General features: G+C 41.4%; 3 protein-coding genes across 5 annotated transcripts in view; 2 read left to right on the forward strand and 1 right to left on the reverse strand.

Moving 5' to 3' along the window:
* LOC145414299 (serine/threonine-protein kinase MARK2-like) overlaps positions 1-3,721 on the reverse strand; it is a 197,145-nt gene extending 193,424 nt beyond the window's left edge. For 2 of the 3 annotated variants that reach the window (XM_080283890.1, XM_080283888.1), the window contains exon 1: positions 3,440-3,721. The gene's annotated coding sequence lies outside the window, so the exon portion shown is untranslated. The remainder of the gene's footprint in view (positions 1-3,439) is intronic. The other variant, XM_080283889.1, reaches the window with a different exon arrangement.
* An 8,473-nt stretch (positions 3,722-12,194) lies between these two features.
* Positions 12,195-15,138, forward strand: LOC145416490 (glutathione S-transferase 1-like). The gene is made up of 4 exons (XM_080285450.1): positions 12,195-12,236; positions 12,838-13,050; positions 13,792-13,933; positions 14,792-15,138. The coding sequence occupies exons 2-4, from the start codon at positions 12,845-12,847 to the stop codon at positions 15,131-15,133; spliced, it is 690 nt and encodes a 229-aa protein (XP_080141576.1). The 5' UTR covers positions 12,195-12,236; positions 12,838-12,844; the 3' UTR covers positions 15,134-15,138.
* A 2,913-nt stretch (positions 15,139-18,051) lies between these two features.
* Positions 18,052-21,006, forward strand: LOC145416501 (glutathione S-transferase 1-like). Its single transcript, XM_080285461.1, has 4 exons — positions 18,052-18,093; positions 18,698-18,910; positions 19,593-19,734; positions 20,593-21,006. Exons 2-4 carry the CDS (start codon positions 18,705-18,707, stop codon positions 20,932-20,934), a joined length of 690 nt encoding a protein of 229 aa, XP_080141587.1. The 5' UTR covers positions 18,052-18,093; positions 18,698-18,704; the 3' UTR covers positions 20,935-21,006.
* Positions 21,007-22,605: the final 1,599 nt, after the last annotated feature.

Consider the following 22,605-nt stretch of genomic DNA (forward strand, 5'->3'; position numbering starts at 1 on the left):
TATACTGTATTTACACTAACCTGACCGAGATCTCTCCTTTCAGTTCGGTTGATCTCTTTGTGTGGTCAGATTAATGGATTTTAAGTACCAGTAGTAATCAAACACTTGCATTCATATCTCATAGTGAGAGCTCACATAATTTTATGCAACCTCAGTTAAGTACGTGTGTTTTGGGAGCGGTCCAGTTCCGTCAGAAGAAAACAAACCACCTATTAAAGCACCTAAGTCATTTTTCTCAAGCAGCACTTTCATAACTGTTGACTTTCCAGTACCAGCTACCACTCAAATTAATGCAGGGTAGACAAAGAATAAGCAAAACTAGTACTTTAACCTAATTTTCAAGCTCGGCTGCAACCTTATTTGTGGTTACTATACAAACTAAACGTAACCTACCCTATCCACGAAGCTACCTCCACACAACTTTATTCATCTTCAAAAGTACTTCATGCTGGAGTTAATGACGGTTATATCTAACCTCTCAGCTCAAAAGTCTATCCCGAGGTGAACATTTTTGTCTGGGAAGCATAAAAAAAAAAAAACTATTCTTGTATTTCATAATTTTTCCATGCCATTCTCATCAAATTTCAAAAATAATGATCTTAACCCTTTCACTCTAACATCAATTTTCTACTTTATTTTTGCTATCTTCAGCTGATTTTACTCAGCTTTGGAGGCAATATCAAACTCGTAAAACAATAAAAATCTGTAATAAAATCATGTGGAAATAATTATCATCATTATCCGAATCTCCTTCCCCACACTAGGGCTGGGTGAGGAGTAGCAATGTCCAGACAGCCAGTTTGCCCAATTCAATGGGCCATGCTTCCATTATTCATGCCCTTGAAATCCTGGCTCCATCTGAAGGGCCAAAAATTTTTTACCACATTCTGTAACTTTTTTCTACATTTACTTTCAAGGTATGACGCTCAAAGACATCTACAAAACTCTGAACTAGCCCACAAAGCTCTTCTCTGGTACAGTATTTCCAAGTAGCACTGCATTATCAGCATACAACATATTTGATAGATATTCCATCCACCACCGACACCATCCCTCTCTCCATTACTTATGTTTTTACTTCTCTCATCATCCCATCCAGTATGTATAAATAAGGAAATAATAATAATAAAATGATTTAACTGCATGCAAAACAAAATCATGTCCTAACCTTAAAAAAGTTAACTAAAACCAACCCAACAACCTAATTAAACAATCTACTATAACTTTATCTATTGTGACCACATACCGTAGAGTAGTCGATCCTCTAATTATTAAAAACTCTCAGGAAGACTTAAATAGCTGGAAATGTAAGAAACCGGTAAATTTTCAGAAATACTATACACCAACTGACACTGGAATTACAGTAATATGCTCAATGCTGAATTTAGGAAATTCTAAGCATTTTCTCTTATACCGAATAGCTAAGCATTCGTTGCAAATGCTTTTCTTCGTAAATAAAAAAGGAGATGGGGGGGGAGTCTCCAGATCCTATCTCCAACTTTCATTATATCTAACTTAACCTAACCTAACCCAATTTAATCTAGTCTAGAGGTAGTTTCGATAACAAACGGAGCTACGAGCTGAACAACCCCCACTCATTATCACTTAATATTAAAAAGTGCATTTGCGATGGATGTATACTGTATGGAAGAAAAATTAAAATTGCATAAATTAAATGACAAACATATGAATTTCACTCTACATTAATTAGGTGTACAGTACTTCCAAATTAATACCAAGAACTCTACTTGTTCAAAAGTGTTCATAACTATCTTGTGATGTTCATATTTCCTGTGGGCAAAATTACACATTCCTAATTCAACTATGAGGCATGATTCTGTTGCTATTCCCTGCAAGTAAAATTCGTCACTTTTGAACCAGTGTATAATCAGCATAAAAATAATTGCCATGAATAATCATAACCCCTACCTTAAAAAAAAAAAAAAAAAAAAACTGGATTGAAGGGTTAAATAGCAGTATGAAACAAGAAAGAAAAAAAAGGAAAGAACCAACACGAGGCAGGAAATAATATCTATACAGGCTAGATGATTAAACAGTAGCCAATGTGATATATGGGTTCTTGGCAACCGCATTCTGAGCTTCCTGAAACTATCCCACTGGACTAATCCATAACATTATATCTTCTTGACCGAAAATATTAAGGAAGAAGCACTACGGTACAAGGTCTCCCATGCCATCCAGAATAAGGCCATACATGTGACGAACTTACAGATTACTAATGCCACTCGTTTAACCAGTACAAATACAGCCTGCATAATGACAAAATCCAATATGTATGATTACCATGCAATATTTTCTTACAAAAGATACCTGGTGCCAGTACTGTATATGTATTTCTGACACACAGCCTCATACAATAATCCTACTTCTTTTCTTTTTCCAGTTTCCTTTAATTACAAAGTTACTGTACATCTTAAGTCCTAGACACTGGTGAAACTGCTGCAATTTTGTACATCAAGTGGTGACAAGACTTATTTCCAGAGGGCTCATCAGACTGTGGGTACTCTCCTAAAGATTAAAGGCAATGGATTTTAACTGCACATCCTTGAAGACAAAATCACAAACACTAAAGTTCTAGTCTAATACTGTATCGCATAACTTCATGACAAATTAATTTTTAAAAAACCACAAACCAACATTCAAATCACAACCAAATTTTTCTTTATGGGGTAAAAATCTCCCCACATCTTTTAAATCACAAGCACTGTATGTCAAATGATGATGTTACCTTCATACGGTATTGTTATTTCCAACCTCAGCCTTCACTTCATGCAACTGTGAAGTGACACACCCTTGTTTCTAAATATAAACCCATAATAAAAACAGATGAAGTCTGCTACACCTGCACTACTATCCCTGTGCAAAGAATAACAGTATCTTCACCTGTAATTATATGGCATACTAAATTCCTAAGGCTATTTAAAACTCTATTGTTATTGTTCTAAGTAAAGGGAAATGGCACATCCTCAGACAGGCTTCCTTTCAGATAAACAATCATTTTGTCACACAGCATCCAATGTAAACTACCGCCACTGGGTGCTATTAATTCCAAGAATTACGGATATGATGCCCAAAAGATCCAGGTTATGGGGAACTCTAACCGCCTACTTCACTGCAATATGACAAATAATAGCCGTCACATTCAGTTCACTCATTTTGGCATCTCATACGCCACCTCTCTCACCGGTATGCCTGTATTTCCCCTTCTGCCATCACATCATCCCCAGATAAATGTGAAAATTAGCCCAGGGCCTTCACATAACGGGAAAATATTGGTTAAAATTGCTCAGGTTCAGGCTAGGTGGCTGGCACTCACTGAAGGAGGTTGCAAATATAATTGGAACATTCCCTTACATATAAATCACTTGGGAGGGTGTTAGAAGAGGTTAGAGGTGGCAAATAATACAGCAATACATACGAGATGGCCATAAATCAGTCACCTTGATCCCAGCCGTCGAAATTCTTGAAAAAATAAGCCCCAAAATCCACGCCTATCCCCGCCTTCTCATGGGGGGACACACCTGATTTCGCCTCGGATTAAATATTCATCCAACCTCTCATCCAAGCGGCACCAGAAACAACACCAGGGCAGATGCGTCTCTCACCCTTCACTCCGATGTCATAGTGAGCGTGTCAATAGCTTACTCGTTTGGTAAAATGACTGAGAATGCGGGAGTGCGGGAGCAACACATATCACAGCTCAAGATGGCCGACTCATTCGATTCCTGAACGGTGACCTCAGTGCGCGCGCGCTGATTGGTCGCCCTCCAGCCCTCCCCACACTCTCCTGAAAAATATACACGGCCTTTTTGAGCATCTTAAAACACCGGTCGTACCCTGGGAGGTCGTGTTGGGCGGTGCTCTAAGTGGACGTAACTGCGAAATGTGCCAAGTGGTGGGGTTTGATGTCAATGTCGATGAGGCTCCCCAACCACGGCATTGTTGGAACTCGAGCTGGACTGCTCAGGTGGCTCACTCCTCCACCTCTCTCACACCTCTCCGCTCTCTTCCGCCCTATATCACGTAGCTGATAACCCTCACATGATGCATTTGTTGGGTGATGGTATTTCTGGGGACGTGCACAGCGGGGCTGCTTGTATAGGCGAGGTGGCAAATGTGATGTGATGCTGCACCTGTCAGATGTGACGTCACCACCCAGGCGCCGGACTCCCTCACCTGATCCACCCGTCCTCAGTTGCATACACATTTTCCGGTATTAGTATCTGTCCGGCCCATGGTGAACACAGAGGATGTATATTGCAGTGATTAACGCCTCACTCTCCCCTTCCATCCCCGACAGACAAAATAAGGCGTAGTCTAAAGGGCGATGCCCAAACATGGATAAGCGATATCTTCCCTCAGGCAATATCCACCGTCACTGGCCGCATATATTTTATATGGAAGCCGTTTATGGCATTTTTAATGGAAAATAAGTGCAGCAATTTATCCCATAAAGCATCTATTCAATATCCAACAAAACTTCATGTCAGTCAACGATTCAAAAGACCAAACGAAATGCACCCATACTCAAGCAGGTGACTTCTAAGACGCTGTGGCTCTGCCTACATTCTTTACCATGCTAAGTGGGGCCATTGTGGGGCTGGTGGCAGTGATATCGTCAGATGAAGTGAATCAACGCGGAGTTGAACGGACCCTCCGAAAGTGATAGTGTCCAGGTGCCAGCTTCTCATTTTCACCCCACCTCTATTTTAATTCCAGCCCGCGCAGCTTTCATCCGTATTATTCATCCTAATCGAAATTTCTTATACTTTGAAGATCAAGAATGGACTATTATTACTGGAATTATTAGCTAAATTAACCTGCACTAACTGGCAACCCTCCATACCTGCTTCATTCACCTTATGCGGGCGATGTTGATTGCCGGTTTTTACATAATTTTTTGGATTGTTATTGTTCCCCAGACAGACCCCTGCCTGCGCCAGAGACAAAATAAAATAAAACAAAAATCATATATCACCTTCTTCTTCCACTGTTCCCCACAAAAAGCGAGTTTGTAGGGAATATAAGACCTCATTAAGTGAAGGGACGGTAGCAGAGGCTGGCACATACAGGAGAGAGGAAGAGAGAGAGGTGACCCTTTAACCCGTCACTTGGGCCACCTTTCTTGACCCCAGCGGCCACAAAACACAGGTCACACACTGGCCAAGGATTTACGAGAGCTTATATAAGTCACACCTGCCACAGCCAAGCGATGGAAGTAGATGGATTTATAAGTGAGGATTCTTTCTCGTGTTTTATTTACTTATTTTAGTAACATCCTAGCGTAGTATATTACTTCTCGTATTGTAAGTGGATTTATTTATTTATTTATTTTTTTTTTGCGACATCTTAGCATTTATTCTGCACGTTGCACATCGATGTTCTCTTCTGCATTACTGCTGCACACTAGGTCGACATTAAAACCACGTGATAAATCGCTGAGGAAAAGGTGCAACGGGGTCTCTTGTCTCAAAATGTGGATACTAATATTTTTTTTTTAATTGTTCCTGCCATTTATATTGAAGCAGCTGTTGTTACTTACTACAATATACTTGATAATTTAAGTGTCAATGATAACAATAATATAGTATTTTTATCAGTACTTCAACGGCGATAAGTACAGCAGATGCAGAGAGAGAGAGAGAGAGAGAGAGAGAGATAGTAGTAGTAGTAGTACAGTAGTAATAGTAGTAGTAGTAGTAGTAGTAACAGAAGAGGAGGGAAAAGAGAAGAAAAAGAACAGAAAAAAAGGAAAAAGGAGGATGACAAAGAAAATAAAGGAAAATGAAGAAAAAAGTGGAACTGTTGTCACGGATAAATTTTTCATTGCAGGCTATTTCCCCTTCGTTATAAAACCAATTTATCCACACACACACACACACACACACACACACACACACACACACACACACAATATTCGAGTTAGTGCGCTGCATTTGCCTTGATCTCTTTTAATAGTGTCGTCATCATCATCATCATCATCATCATCAAGCATGTTAGTCACCATCATTATTCTCCAAGTGCCACAACCACGCCCACACCAGCCGACTGAGCCTTCCTCGTAACAAATAAGTTTCTAGAACAGCGTTATTTAAGATAATTATACACGACTGACAGCCACAGAAAACGTATTTATAGCGGCCGAACATCCGGTGAGTGATAAAGAGAATGGTTTCCGAAGAGGATGTTTGGATCAGATAAATTTATAGATACTGGATAGCGCACAATGTAGGTGAGACGGACGAAGGGGTGAAGTATATTTTGATTAAGGGTTGTAATGTATTTTCCTTACCGATTTATTTTACCTATTATGCCTCAAACATCCTCGTGTATTTTCCTTACCGACTCACTTTACATATGCCTTAATCATCCTCGTATATTTTGACTAAGGGTTGTAATGTATTTTCCTTACCGATTTAGTTTACATATTATGTCTAAAACATCCTTGTGTATTTTGATTAAGGGTTGTAATGTATTTTCCTTACCGATTTATTTTACATACTATGCCTTAATCATCCTCGTATATTTGACTAAGGGTTGTAATGTACTTTCCTTACCGATTTATTATTATTATTATGCCTTAAACATCCTCGTGTATTTTGACTAAGGGTTGAAATGTATTTTCCGTACCGATTTATTATTATTATGCTTTAAACTTTGTGTATTTTGGCTAAGGGTTGTAATATACTTTCCTTACCGATTTATTTTACACACTATGCCTTAACCATCCTCGTGTATTTTGACTAAGGGTTGTAGTTAAGATGGCATTTATACCCAATTCTCTTTACCTCGGCATAACACTGCTTACTCCCCACCCTGTATGCTGGGATATAACACTAGAATACGGTGCTAGTCACGAAGAAGTGCTATGGAAAAGATGTACAGTAGAGCCGTAGTTTTGCAGTCTGCCACGGAGGTAAGGATATAAGCTGCTGAAGGACGAAAATATACATACTATACTCCTTTTATTCTAACCTGGCCTAAAAATTGCTGTTTCTCCATCTTCAACACTCACTGGTAACAACTATATAACACTAAATTATGGTGCTAATCACGAAGAAGTGCTATGGTGCTATACTTCTTTCTACTCTAACTTGGTCTAAAATTGCTGTTTCTCAATTTCGAATACTGACTGGTAACTGATTAACACTAGAATATGGTGCTAGTCACGAAGAAGTGCTATGAAATGCATGTAGAACTGTAGCATTATCTTTATCTGCCACTGAGCTACACGAAATTAGCTACAAGACGGACAAAACTCTGGGCCAAGTTGAAGTGAAAGAAGTATAGTCATGAAGAAGTGCTATGGAAGGGATGTAGAGCCGTAGTATTGTCTTATTCTGCCACTGAGCTACGGGAAATACGCTGCAAAAAGACGAAAATCTCAGCTGAGAGAGTTAATGGAGACAACAGGCTGTTATGCTCACCGTACATGCTAAAATAATAATAATAATAATAATAATAATAATAATTAATGGAAACAACAGGCACTCACCCTACATCCCAATAGTAGTAGTAGTAGTAGTAGTAGTAGTAGTAATAATAATCTCACGTCACCTGGAAAAAAATCAGTTCAGATCATGAAAAAAACGAAGGCATTTAAGAATCTAAAAATAAGAAAGAAAGAAAAAAGAGAGAACAAGGAGGCTCATGGAAGGTGTTAGGTGCGTGGGGAGGGTGTGCAGGGAAAACTGTAGAATGCTGAGTGTCTGGATGTCTTTCTTTCTGAAAGAGAGAGAGAGAGAGAGAGAGAGAGAGAGAGAGAGAGTTGTTTGATGCGTCTCTCTCTCTCTCTCTCTCTCTCTCTCTCTCTCTCTCTCAGAACTCTAGAAACAATTATTCCCAAATCTCAACTTTCTTTACAAACTTTTTTAAATGTTTAAGAATCTCGTCTGTTCCCTCCTTACATCTCTTGGTTTTCTGCTTGTCCATGTATTTATTTATTTATTTATTTATTTATTTTTTCATTTATTTACCTTTTCAGTAACACCCCTACACTCTGGGGAATGGTGTCACTGAACGCCAAGCAGGTCAGACTAACAATAGACAAAATGGCAAATATATGTTTCTATCTATCTATGTTTCTATCTACCTATCTATCTATCAAACTGTTTATATCCAGACGTCTAAATCCCGTAAGGACCGGACACAAGCAACTCACCTTTATGTCACCAAGTCCTCTACAATTCGGCTACCCTTCCTTCAGCTCACAGGGCAGAAAAATGACAGGTTAAAATATTTACTGATGACAGATGAATGATACACGAATATACGGGTTCATGAGGGAGTAATATTAGTAACATTATTTTCCTGTACTCCTAAATTATCGCCTAGCCCCCTAAAACTCCCTACACAGTCAGTGGGAGACCGAAGATATAGATTTAGAATGAGGGAGAGGGTTCATCCATAATACCGTAGTCTACCATCAACAATAACGTTTTCTCTTAATCCCAAATTTTCAAGGAGTCTCAACAAAATACATAACAAAAGCAAGGACAATATTCGAGTATAGTGTCATGGTACTAAAGATATTAATGTAGACGAGTCTCTTGCTTCTTCACTATACTCTTTTCATCATAACTTGGCCCAGATTTTCGTCCTTTTGCAGCTTATTTCACGTAGATCAGAGAAAAAGATAATACAACGGCTGTACATTCATTTCACAGCACTCCTTCGTGACTAGCACTGTATTTTATCACTGTTCTATTGTTACAGCTCAGCATTCAAGATGGGGAGATGGCAATTTTAGGCCAAGTTAGAGTAAAATGAGTACAGACGGTTTTCTGAGTTGTATAAAACCATCTGAGCAGCAAAAAAGAAAACGGAGAGTGACGTCATGCTGGTTTAAATCGCAAGCTGCTTCTAACTCCTCAGGGTCGATTTGTAAGCTGAGTAAAATCGTCTGGTGGTGGTAGGTAGATTTAAAAACGACGGGGTTGTGAAAAAAAGGTTACTGGAGGAGGTTTACGCTCTCTCTCCCCCTCCCTCTAGTAAACTACGTCGTTCTAGCGTTATTGAAGGAAGTTTTCTCTCTCTCTCTCTCTCTCTGAAGTTTTAAGTACCGCTATGTACTTAAATTACGAGACGAAAACAAAAAAAATAATCTTAGCTACGAGGAAAAAGTAATCTAAGCTGCGAGAATAATAATAATAGTAATAATAATAATAATAATAAATAATAATAAGGATGATCTTGTGAATATAGGTGAAGGAAGAAACGCAAACTAATTATGGGAATCAAGAGGAGGGGACTAATTAAGAGAATCAAGAGAAGGGGTTAATTACGGGAATCAAGAGGAGGGGGTTAATTAAGGGAATCAAGAGAAGGGGGTTAATTATGGGAATCAAGAGGAGGGGGTTAATTAAGGGAATCAAGAGGAGGGGGTTAATTAAGGGAATCAAGAGGAGGGGGTTAATTAAGGGAATCAAGAGGAGCGGTGGGTCCGTCTCGCTCACCTGATAATGTTGGTCGGACAGGTTAAAGCTGAAGGAGACTGCCACTTCAGGGCGAGGCGGCTGAAACACGGAGGAGGTGGGGATCGAAACGGAGCTAGGGATCGAGAGGGTGTGAAACTGTGGGGTAGGGAGTGAAACAGGTGAAAAGAGAGAGGACCTAAAACGGAGAGGAGAGCTTGAAACAGGAGAGGACTGAAACGGAGAAGAGGGGCTGAAACGGACAGGAAGAGGGCCTGAAACGGAGAGGAAGACGCTAAAACGGAGAGGAAGAGGGGCTGAAACGGAGAGGAAGACGCTAAAACGGACAGGAAGAGGGGCTGAAACGGAGAGGAAGACGCTAAAACGGACAGGAAGAGGGGCTGAAACGGAGAGGAAGACGCTAAAACGGACAGGAAGAAGGTCTGAAACGGAGAAGAGGGGCTGAAACGGAGATGAGCTGAAACGGACAGGAGGGGCTGAAACGGACAGAAGGGGCTGAAACGGAGAAGAGGAACTGAAACGGAGGAGGGGAAGAGGTGGGAGATGAGGGAGAAAGCTGAAACAGACAGGGCGGGTGGGGGAGAAGAAGGAGGAGGCCGAGAGATGGGTGAAACAGAGGTGGTGGGAGGGTGAAATAGGCAGAGTGACAGTGCAATCAATAACCACCTCAGACGGGCCGCCTCGCCAAATGACTTGCCGAGGTATTTTGGGAGTGGCGGAGGGGAGGAGGGGGTACGAGACGCAGGGTTATAATATGAGGCGAAATACAGCGAAATTTCGGGTAAATATGAGTCGAATTCTGGCGAAACTTTGGTTGTATGAGGCAAAACTTGGCGGAACTTTGGCTACTATGACGCGAAATATATGAAACTTTTGGTTATATATGAGTTGAAAATATAGCGAAATTATGGTTATATATGAGGCGGGATATGGCTGAATTTTGGTTAAGATTAAAAAAAATGGTGATGTACGAATTAATATATAGATTTTTGGTTATACACGAATCGAAATTCAACTAAATTTTGGTTATATGAGTAAAAATAATATGGCAGAATTTGGGTTATATATGAGTCGAACTATAGCCGAGTCCTGGTTATATGTCGAAATATTGCGAAATTTTGGATATTATTATTATTATTATTATTATTATTATTATTACTATCATTATTATTATTATTATTATTATTATCATTATTACTATTATTATTAAATGGGTATTCTTGAGACAAGTAAACACTAAGCCAATCTAGTTCAAACGTGGTCAGTGGACATCAACGCCACACCCAATGCCTGACCTTGATTACCTGTGACCTTTGACCTTTGATAGACCCGCACCAAAATCGAATCATTTCCTCCCAGACCACAGTAACACACACACACACACACACACACACACACACACACACACACACACACACACACACACTGACACATACACACATTTATTTTTTTATTTACATATGGAAACGGCTGGATCACACGTAAAGTTAAATACCAACACTACTACTACTACTATATACTACTACTACTACTACTACCACTACTACTTTTTTTATCCAAGGACGAAGGAACCAAAAGCCAGAAGCCCGCAAGACTGTTCCTCCAAGAAAAAACAAAAACAAGATAGCAGAGAGTGAAATTCAAGACAGGTTCATTTCGAGATGACTAGACACGCATCAAGTTGGAGTGCCTGATAATTATCCTTGAAAAATCTATATCACCGCTATTTACTTTTTTACTTATTGATTTTTTAGTTTTACCGCTATAGTGTCGTTAAGATACGAGTAAGCAATTTTGGTAGTGTAGGAAATTTTCAAAAACAAAGCAGAAACACGAAACACGCAAATCTCCATGTGCAGCATCAAACGCAACCAAACACTTATTCCATCCTACCTTCGTCTCACGGCTGATATAGTTCTTTCATGTTAACATGGCCCAGATTTTCGTCCAATTGCTGCTCATTTCGAATACCTCAGTGGCAGAAAAATACAATGATTCTACATCCTTTCGACAACACTTTTTCGTGACTATAGAAGTGTTAATCTACTGTTACAACTCGGCATTCAAGATGGAGATGGCAATTTTAGGACGTTAGATTTAAAAAGGTATACAACCCTGTGATTTCCTACATCCTAAGTGATGGACGTAGTATTATGAGACAATTTACAGTACGGTATATTGCCAAAATCCTAGGCCTACCAAGCACGATATCAGTTGGGCAGAGATCCATATATCCTGGAGGTTTGAGGCGATATTTCATGAATGATTTACCAATATTGATGCTCGGCCAGTTGGTTGCCAGACGACGCTTATACTCCCAAACCAAGACGTAATTTCCTCATTTGGGCACTTATTTAACCATTCCGGACTCTGTTTTCACCTGCTTTTCATCTCTCTATTCATATTTCTATTCATATACACGCTGGCGGGGTACAATGAGGTTCTGACGGCGATGAGAAGGCTAATATGTGTAAACCTGTGATCATCCCGCCATTTCCGAGCTATCGTGGCTTTGGAGATTTCGTAACAGCTCTTCCTTAACGACTTACTCTGCATCCTACGCCTTAATATCCTCTTCTATGTTATTCCCGCAAACTGTGCCGATATTAAAACACTTAAAATAACATACTGAACAATGCTAAAGGTAATAAGCGAAATTATCACCAACAAAGAGTAACTACGAAGCCTCCAGAATCTCAAACCCATCGACACATTCCTCCCAGACGTAAGTGAGTGAGTGTGAGTGAGTGAGCTGCATCCCGTCGGCACTTTTTAAAAATTGTTGGTATACTAAATTACAAGTGTATCACGAGAGTTACACATATATTTAGAAAAGAATACACTGTAATACACATACTGGACCGGGGTATCCATGAAACAGTATGAAATAATTTGAATTTTCTTTATTTTAGGTTCTTGCATCAGTGGCCCCTCAAGTGGAATATATAAGGGAACGAAGACCACTCCAAGAAAATATTCGAACCGATCGTAAACTAAATAATATATGTTTGTTAAAGTGGTGATATGTGTTAATGCTTCGTATGTATTAAAATTGTGCTATACTGCATATATTAACACTGTACTATGTAGTTCAGTTATATTTTCACTTCCAATATCTATACTCTTTTTACCTTAACTTGGCCCAAATTCTCGTCCATTTGCTGCTGATTTTACGTAGCTCAGCGGTAAAATAAGACAATACTACGGCTCAACATCCTTCCCATAGCACTTCTTCGTGACTAGCACCATATTCTAGTGTTATTATTATTATTATTATTATTATTATTATAGTTATTATTATTACTATTATTATTATTATTATTATTATTATTATCACTATCACATCACCCAAACGGCACTAACACCCACCGTCCCTCCCCAGCCCCACCATGGCCCACTTGAAGCTCTACTACCACCCCATCTCCCCCCCTTCCCGCGCCGTGTTGCTGACGTCACGGGCCCTGGGCGTGGACCTGGATCTGAGGGAGCTAAACTTGATGGCAGGGGAGCAATTCAGCCCGGACTTCCTCGCAATCAATCCACAACACTGCATCCCTACACTGGTGGAGGACGACGAGTTTGTGTTGTGGGAGAGGTGGGTCTGCTATCTATCTGTTTATTTATCTATCTATCTGTGTGTCTATCTATCTGTCTATCTATCCCTGACTACCTCGCTATCAACCCACAACACTGCGTCCCAACACTAGTGGAGGATGATGACTGATGTGGGAGGTGGGACTATCTATATTTATCTATCTATCTATCTGTGGGAGAGGTGGAACTATCTATCTATCTATCTGTGGGAGAGGTGGGACTGCTATCTATCTATTTATCAATCAATGGGAGAGATGGTGCTGCTTTCTATCTATCTGTATGTCTATCTACCTGTCTATACCTCCCGTCTATCTATCTATATTTTCTATATATTTTGCGTACCTACCGCAGTTGAGAAGGATTATGTTGTGACAGGTGGGACTACTATCTATTTATCTGTCTATCTGTCTGTCTATCTATCTGTCTGTCTGTCTGTCTCTGTTTCTCATATTCTTACATCATCACCTCACCTGCCTTCTTTGTCCTTTTCTCATGTGCGTCATTCTCTCTCGCTCCCTCCCCCACTCTTTTATTCATTCTCTCTCTCTCTCTCTCTCTCTCTCTCTCTCTCACCTAATATCTACCCTACCTATACTATTGCCATTTATAACAACCTAAACTAACCTAACCTAACCTCTATCCCACCTCCAGCCTTGTGCTTCATAGTTAATATAATCTAACCCAATAACAGAATCTAACCTACGAACAGTCTGACCTAACATGACCCAACCTCCTCCTCCAGCCGCGCCATCTGCAGCTACCTGGTGGGGCAATATGGCGAAGACGATGCCCTGTACCCCAAAGACCCCAAAACTCGCGCCAAGGTGGACCACCTCTTGTACTTCGACCTTGGCACTCTCGCCCTCCGCTTCCAACAGTATGAGGTAAGTATTAGGGGTTTCCGCGTAGGTTCATTCCCATCTTCCTCATCTACGGTCGGTGGACATGCATACTGATTCGCTTATACGATATTCCTCATGCACAAAGCGAAAGACATACCCACTGATCCACTTAACATCGATAGCCAACGGGACAGTGAGCTATGGGTTTCGAAACTTTGTGAAGCGATGTTCGAAGCTTCTCAGAATATTATGTATGAGTTTCATGATTGTTGAGCTACGATATGGAACGATACTACTGTCTACTTCATCCCCACCAATAATTTTCGCTCATGCTTAGCCCCGACCATTAGTTCTCCAAGTTTAGTCCATTAGTCTTGTTAGATGCGAAATAGAGCTCTCCTCCTCCTACCACCCAAGCTTACAATCATAAAGCTCCATTTCCCCTTCCTATCATCGTAAGTAATTCTAATGCTCAAAGTCCCAGTCTCAGCTCTACTTCCCTTCCAATATCCTCCATAATTCTAAACCTCAAATTCCCAGTCCTAGCTAATTCCAACAAAATCCTCTGTAATTCTGAATGCTCAAATTCCCAGTCCTAGCTCTAATTCCCTTCCAACATCATCTGTCGCCGACCAAAGCTTACAATTATCAACCTAACTTCGATTTCCAGGCTCCCAGTTCCCCCTGTCTTCCATCTAACCCATATTTCTAAAGCTCTTATTTCCTACCCTATCACTCTAAGGCTTCTGTGTTTCCACAGCACCTGGTGATTCTAGGCGGGATGGGGACAGGGGCCGAGAGTCGAAAAATAAGACGAATATTGATGTTTACGGTACTGAAGTAAATCAAGCTCCTCTTCTCTACATGCCACCGTAGTTGCTAATCCCTCTACAATTCCAGGGTCCGGTGTTCTTTCAAGGAGAGGAACCCAGCGAGGAGAAGTTGGGGAAAGTTCAAGAGGCCCTGGAGTGGCTGGACGGTCTGCTAGCGGGGCATGACTGGGCGGTGGGTGACGCCATTACCATCGCCGACCACAGCCTGGCCGCCGTCCTCGCCACCATGGAGGCTATTGGGATTGACCTGACCCCCCATGCTAAGCTGACTGCCTATCTAGACCGCTGTAAGAGTGAAATGCCGGGCTATATGGAAATAAATGTCCCCGGGGCCGAGATATTCGCTGCCATGTTCCTAGCGCGGGGGCAGAATGATCCAGAAGAGAAGGAAGATGAGTCGAACGAGTGAGAACAGAGAAGGAGAAGAAACAGAAACAGCAGACAAAAGCGAAGGAGAGAAGGTCATATGAGGCACTAATTATTATTATTATTATTATTATTATTATTATTATATTACTGTTATTATTATTATTGTTGTTCTTGCTGTTGCTGCTGTTATTATTATTATTATTATTATTATTATTATTATTATTATTATCATTTTACAAGATTTCTGTCCTAACCCCCTTGATCTTTAGATGTACAGTATATACTTCTCGTCAACTGCATGCAATATTAAAGCAAAGTGACACTGGTCGAGTTTTTCATTTAATACGAAACTTAAGAAAACTACACAGACCTGTTTTAACTCACATCCGTCCACTGGTTTAGGATGCATTGGTTAATGTGTGCCGTAATACTGAGAAATTTTGGATATTATTATTATTATTATTATTATTATTATTATTACTACTATCATCATTATTATTATTATTATTATCCTTATTACTATTATTATTAAATGGGTATTCTTGAGACAAATAAACACTAAGCCAGTCTAGTTCAAACGTGGTCAGTGGACATCAACGCCACACCCAATGCCTGACCTTGATTACCTGTGACCTTTGACCTTTGATAGACCCGCACCAAAATCGAATCATTTCCTCCCAGACCACAGCAACATATACACACACACACACACACACACACACACACACACACACACTGACACATACACACACATTTATTTATTTATTTACATATGAAAACGGCTGGATCACACGTACAGTTAAATACCAACACTACTACTACTACTACTACTACTATATACTAATACTACTACTACTACTACTTTTTTTTATCCAAGGACGAAGGAACAAAAAGCCAGAAGCCCGCAAGACTGTTCCTCCAAGAAAAAACAAAAACAAGATAGCAGAGAGTGAAATTCAAGATAGGTTCATTTCGAGATGACTAGACACGCATCAAGTTGGAGTGCCTGATTATTATCCTTGAAAAATCTATATCACCGCTATTTACTTTTTTACTTATTGATTTATTTTTAGTTTTACCGCTATAGTGTTGCTAAGATACGAGTAAGCAATTCTGGTAGTGTAGGAAATTTTCAAAAACAAAGCAGAAACACGAAACACGCAAATCTCCATGTGCTGCATCAAACGCCACCAAACACTCCATCCTACCTTCGTCTCACGGCTGATATAGTTCTTTCACGTTAACATGGCCCAGATTTTCGTCCAATTACTGCTCATTTCGAATACCTCAGTGGCAAAAAAATACAATGATTCTACATCCTTTCGACAACACTTTTTCGTGACTATAGAAGTGTTAAGGCCCTCTCCCACTTCGGCGAAAGTGTGGAAGATAAAGTCACGATGTGTCAAAAATCCCTAATCGTGGGTATTCGTGATCAAAATCTTGTCCCTTCGTGGCATGGCGCCGATACGTCGCACGAGGAGGAAATTTGTCGTGGGGGACCACGACGTTTTCATGCTGCATGAAAACGTCGTGGCCTTCCACGATTTTGTAAAATTTCGCAGATTAGTCATTGACAACAAGGCGACGCCTCGGCGACGTCAGCGATTACCCGGCGTATAAACCGCGTATGATCGCCGATATCGGCGAGGCGTCGGCGGTGAAAAAAACCGTTGAGATGTCATACGGTCATACGGCGAAGCGTCGGCAATGTATCGGCGATGCATCGGTGAAGTTAATACGTCATAGCCTACGTAAACCGTACGATACGTACCGGGTTGTGCGACAGTAATATTTCATCTTATGAATGTCGGTGATATATCGCCGACATTTCGCGGATGAACCGTCGATTAATCGCCTTAAATACGCCGATGACAGCGAGGCACCTGCGATGGCCTCAGCGTTTTGTCTGCGAGGTGCGTGCGATGCATTCGCCGACACATCGACGATACATCGTCGACAGCACGCCGCCGATGTACCTTTATCGCCGTTGAGTCGCCATAAAAAAAAACGTTAAAATTTGAATTTAGAATAATGCTTGTGCATTACGCCGACATATCGGCGATATGTCGGCTACTAGTCGCCAGTTATATCGTATACTCCGCCGAGGTTTCGGCGTTTTGTTGTACTGGTGTCGCCGGTATTACGCCGACACCACGATTCTTCGTCAGAATCGTCGACACATCACCGACTTCGGCCACGATTTTCATCGTGGCTTCATCGTGCCTATTTACGCCGAAGTGGGAGAGGGCCTTTAATCTACTATTACAACTCGACATTCAAGATGGAGATGGCAATTTTAGGACGTTAGATTTAAAAAGGTATACAACCCTGTGATTTCCTACATCCTAAGTCTCTGATGGACGTAGTTTTATGAGACAATTTACAGTACGGTATATTGCCAAAATCCTAGGCCTACCAAGCACGATATCAGTTGGGCAGAGATCCATATATCCTGGAGGTTTGAGACGATATTTCATGAATGATTTACCAATATTGATGCTCGGCCAGTTGGTTGCCAGACGACGCTTATACTCCCAAACCAAGACGTAATTTCCTCATTTAGGCACTTATTTAACCATTCCGGACTCTGTTTTCACCTGCTTTTCATCTCTCTATTCATATTTCTATTCATATACACGCTGGCGGGGTACACTGAGGTTCTGACGGCGATGAGAAGGCTAATATGTGTAAACCTGTGATCATCCCGCCATTTCCGAGCTCTCGTGGCTTTGGAGATTTCGTAACAGCTCTTCCTTAACGACTTACTCTGTGTCCTACGCCTTAATATCCTCTTCTATGTTATTCCTGCAAACTGTGCCGATATTAAAACACTTAAAATAACATACTGAACAATGCTAAAGGTAATAAGCGAAATTATCACCAACAGGAGTAACTACGAAGCCTCCAGAATCCGAAACCCATCGACACATTCCTCCCAGACGTAAGTGAGTGAGTGTGAGTGAGTGAGCTGCATCCCGTCGGCACTTTTTAAAAATTGTTGGTATACTAAATTACAAGTGTATCACGAGAGTTACACATATATTTTGAAAAGAATACACTGTAGTACACATACTGGACCGCTGTATCCATGAAACAGTATGAAATAATTTGAATTTTCTTTATTTTAGGTTGTTGCATCAGTGGCCCCTCAAGTGGAATATATAAGGGAACGAAAACCACTCCAAGAAAATATTCGAACCGATCGTAAATTAAATAATATATGTTTGTTAAAGTGGTGATATGTGTTAATGCTTCGTATGTATTAAAATTGTGCTATACTGCATATATTAACACTGTAGTAGGTAGTTCAGTTATATTTTCACTTCCAATATCTATATTCTTTTTACCTTAACTTGGCCCAAAATTCGTCCTTTTGCTGCTGATTTTACGAGAGCTCAGCGATAAAATAAGACAATATTACGGCTCAACATCCTTCCCATAGCATTTCGTGACTAGCACCATATTCTAGTGTTATTATTTTTATTATTATTATTATTATTATTATAGTTATTATTATTACTATTATTAGTATTAGTATTATTATTATTATTATCACTATCACATCACCCAAACGGCACTAACACCCACCGTCCCTCCCCAGCCCCACCATGGCCCACCTGAAGCTGTACTACCACCCCGTCTCCCCCCCTTCCCGCGCCGTGATGCTGACGTCACGGGCCCTGGGCGTGGACCTGGATCTGAGGGAGCTAAACTTGATGGCAGGGGAGCAATTCAGCCCGGACTTCCTCGCAATCAATCCACAACACTGCATCCCTACACTGGTGGAGGACGACGAGTTTGTGTTGTGGGAGAGGTGGGTCTGCTATCTATCTGTTTATTTATCTATCTATCTGTCTATCTATCCCTGACTACCTCGCTATCAACCCACAACACTGCGTCCCAACACTAGTGGAGGATGATGACTGATATTTATCTATCTATCTATCTGTGGGAGAGGTGGAACTATCTATCTATCTATCTATCTGTGGGAGAGATGGGACTGCTTTCTATCTATCTGTATGTTCATCTACCTCTCTATACTTCCTGTCTATCTATCTATACTTTCTAAAGGATTATGTTGTGAGAGGTGGGACTACTATCTATTTATCTGTCTATCTGTCTGTCTATCTATCTGTCTCTGTTTCTCATATTCTTACATCATCACCTCACCTGCCTTCTTTGTCCTTATCTCATGTGCGTCATTCTCTCTCGCTCCCTCCCCCACTCTTTTATTCATTCTCTCTCTCTCTCTCTCTCTCTCTCTCTCTCTCTCTCTCTCTCTCTCTCTCTCTCTCTCTCTCTCTCTCTCTCTCTCTCTCTCTCACCTAATATCTACCCTACCTATACTATAGCCATCTATAACAACCTATACTTACCTAACCTAACCTCTATCCTACCTCCAGCCTTGTTCTTCGTAGTTAATATAATCTAACCTAATAACAGAATCTAACCTACGAACACACTCTGACCTAATCTGACACGACCGCCTCCTCCAGCCGCGCCATCTGCAGCTACCTGGTGGGGCAATATGGCGAAGACGATGCCCTATACCCCAACGACCCCAAAACCCGCGCCAAGGTGGACCTCCTCTTGTACTTCGACCTTGGCACCCTCTTCATCCGCTTCCAACAGTATGCGGTAAGAATTGGGGGTTTCCGCGTAGGTTCATTCCCATCTTCCTCATCTACGGTCGGTGGACATGCATACTGATTCGCTCATACGATATTCCTCATGCACAAAGCGACACACATACCCACTGATCCACTTAACATCGATAGCCAACGGGACAGTGAGCTATGGGTTTCGAAACTTGGTGAAGCGATGTTCGAAGCTTCTCAGAATATTATGTAAGAGTTTCATGATTGTTGGGCTACGATATGGAACGATACTACTGTCTACTTCATCCCCACCAATAATTTTCGCTCATGCTTAGCCCCGACCATAAGTTCCCCAAGTTTAGTCCATTAGTCTTGTTAGATGCGAAATAGAGCTCTCCTCCTCCTACCACCCAAGTTTACAATCATAAAGCTCCATTTCCCCTTCCTATCATCGTAAGTAATTCTAATGCTCAAAGTCCCAGTCTCAGCTCTACTTCCCTTCCAATATCCTCCATAATTCTAAACCTCAAATTCCCAGTCCTAGCTAATTCCAACCCAATCCTCTGTAATTCTGAATGCTCAAATTCCCAGTCCTAGCTCTAATTCCCTTCCAACATCAGCTGTCGCCGACCAAAGCTTACAATTATCAACCTAGCTTCGATTTCCAGGCTCCCAGTTCCCCCTGTCTTCCATCTAACCCATATTTCTAAAGCTCTTATATCCTAACCTATCACTCTAAGGCTTCTGTGTTTCCACAGCACCTGGTGAATCTAGGCGGGATGGAGATAGGGGCCAAGAGTCGAAAAATAAGACGAATATTGATGTTTACGGTACTGAAGTAAATCAAGCTCCTCTTCTCTACATGCCACCGTAGCAGCTAATCCCTCTATAATTCCAGGGTCCGGTGATCTTTCGCGGAGAGGAACCCAGCGAGGAGAAGTTGGGGAAAATTCAAGAGGCCCTGGAGTTGCTGGACGGTATGCTGGCGGGGCATGACTGGGCGGTGGGTGACGCCATTACTATCGCCGACCACAGCCTGGTCGCCTCCCTCGCCACCCTAGAGGCTATTGGGATTGACCTGACCCCCCATGCTGAGCTGACTGCCTATCTAGACCGCTGTAAGAGTGAAATGCCAGGCTATGTGGAAATAAATGTCCCCGGGGCCGAGATATTCGCTGCCATGTTCCTAGCGCGGGGGCAGAATGATCCAGAAGAGAAGGAAGATGAGTCGAACGAGTAAGAACAGAGAAGAAGGAGAAGAAACAGAAGCAGCAGACAAAAGAGAAGGAGAGAAGGTCATATGAGACACTAATTATTATTATTATTATTATTATTATTATTATATTAGTTATTATTATTATTGTTGTTCTTGCTGTTGCTGCTGTTATTATTATTATTATTATTATTATCATTATTATTATCATTTTACAAGATTTCTGTCCTAACCCCCATGATCTTTAGATGTATATACTTCTCGTCAACTGCATGCAATATTAAAGCAGAGTGACACTGGTCGAGATTTTTCATTTAATACGAAACAAAGTAAAAGGCGCACATGTTTTAACACACATTCGTCCACTGGTTTAGGAATTTTGTTAATATACATCTCTCTCTCTCTCTCTCTCTCTCTCTCTCTCTCTCTCTCTCTCTCTCTCTCTCTCTCACAGTCATCATCATCATCCGCGAACCTGGATATTAGAATGAAAGGAAGTTAGTATACAGGGTGAGACTTTCCCTCAGTAAATCAAGACCTGTAATGATGCAGGTACACAGAGTCGAACACAGCAAGCCAGCGGGTGTGAGGGGAGGGTAATGGCGGGTCAATTAACGAGGTGAGGGGATAATGGGTTGGCAGGGGTTGTCGGTGACCGGTCGTATAGTAACCCCCCAAGAGTGTGATACCTCAGGCGAATGTGGAGGGCAGTCACATCACAAAGCGGTAGGTGAAGGTGGGAGGCTTGCCATGGTAGTTGTCATAGTGTAGAATGGTAGCACTAGTGCATGGTTCAGCATCACTACACACGTCAATACTCTCCCTGTCCTCTCTGTCAGTCGCCTTGGACACAGGGAGGGAATGGCAATGAGAAGGCAGGAAGGGAATGGCAAGGAGAAGGCAGGGAGGGAATGGCAAGGAGAAGGCAGGGAGGGAATGGCAAGGAGAAGGCAGGGAGGGAATGGCAAGGAGAAGGCAGGGAGGGAATGGCAAGGAGAAGGCAGGAAGGGAATGGCAGGAAGGGGGAGCACCGCCACACACCTGAGTCACTGCAGGTAAATACTACAGAAAACAGGTGAGTATGGCCTGGTTTTCTCTTGACTGTAGGGCGATACTTCAATAACAGTGGTCAAGGGTATGTTTGTTGTACCCTTACTCCTTGGCCTTCAGCGACAGAGAGAGAGAGAGAGAGAGAAATTTGTCAGACGGCTCACTCACCTGTACTAGTGCACATGGCATTGTTTTTTGCACTTGTCATAACCCTTTCCATACTTTATAATGCCTAGTTCCCTTTCCAAGCTCATTGTCACTGCACGAATGGTTACTAGTCAAAAGCGGTCAAAATGTCTGCCTTTCCCACACCAGCAGACTGAGCGCTACATGTGAACCGCGTAAAATTTATCCTGTCCACTCGGTCTGTTTATATCTGACGGAACTGGGCTACTCCAACTCAATTTATTAAGTTGTGTGAAATTCTGAACCTAAGTTATGGGGTAGGAATGAGTCTCCTTGGTTGCTGGTCAAATTTCACCCCCAATTTTGCTACACCTGGCCATCAACTAAGCCAGAAAGGGGTTACGGATCTTTAACTGCTTAGAACAAATACGCTATGCCTATGAATGATAACTTTATCTTTCACTACAATAGGTGTCTCTGGGCTGAATACAATCGTTTGATGGTAGCTGAATAGAATGTAGT

The sequence above is a fragment of the Coenobita brevimanus genome, chromosome 13 (genome assembly GCF_032717465.1).
Source record: "Coenobita brevimanus isolate Jiangsu-jjx chromosome 13, ASM3271746v2, whole genome shotgun sequence".
In the NCBI taxonomy this organism is placed as follows: domain Eukaryota; kingdom Metazoa; phylum Arthropoda; class Malacostraca; order Decapoda; family Coenobitidae; genus Coenobita; species Coenobita brevimanus.

What these genes read in the sequence shown, in the direction of transcription:
- LOC145416490 (XM_080285450.1), top strand. Translation starts at nt 12,845, where the DNA reads ATGGCCCACTTGAAGCTCTACTACCACCCCATCTCCCCCCCTTCCCGC. An exon ending in GAGTTTGTGTTGTGGGAGAG is followed by an intron (nt 13,051 to 13,791) that starts GTGGGTCTGCTA and finishes CTCCTCCTCCAG; the next exon opens with CCGCGCCATCTGCAGCTACC. An exon ending in TCCGCTTCCAACAGTATGAG is followed by an intron (nt 13,934 to 14,791) that starts GTAAGTATTAGG and finishes CTACAATTCCAG; the next exon opens with GGTCCGGTGTTCTTTCAAGG.
- LOC145416501 (XM_080285461.1), top strand. Translation starts at nt 18,705, where the DNA reads ATGGCCCACCTGAAGCTGTACTACCACCCCGTCTCCCCCCCTTCCCGC. An exon ending in GAGTTTGTGTTGTGGGAGAG is followed by an intron (nt 18,911 to 19,592) that starts GTGGGTCTGCTA and finishes CGCCTCCTCCAG; the next exon opens with CCGCGCCATCTGCAGCTACC. An exon ending in TCCGCTTCCAACAGTATGCG is followed by an intron (nt 19,735 to 20,592) that starts GTAAGAATTGGG and finishes CTATAATTCCAG; the next exon opens with GGTCCGGTGATCTTTCGCGG.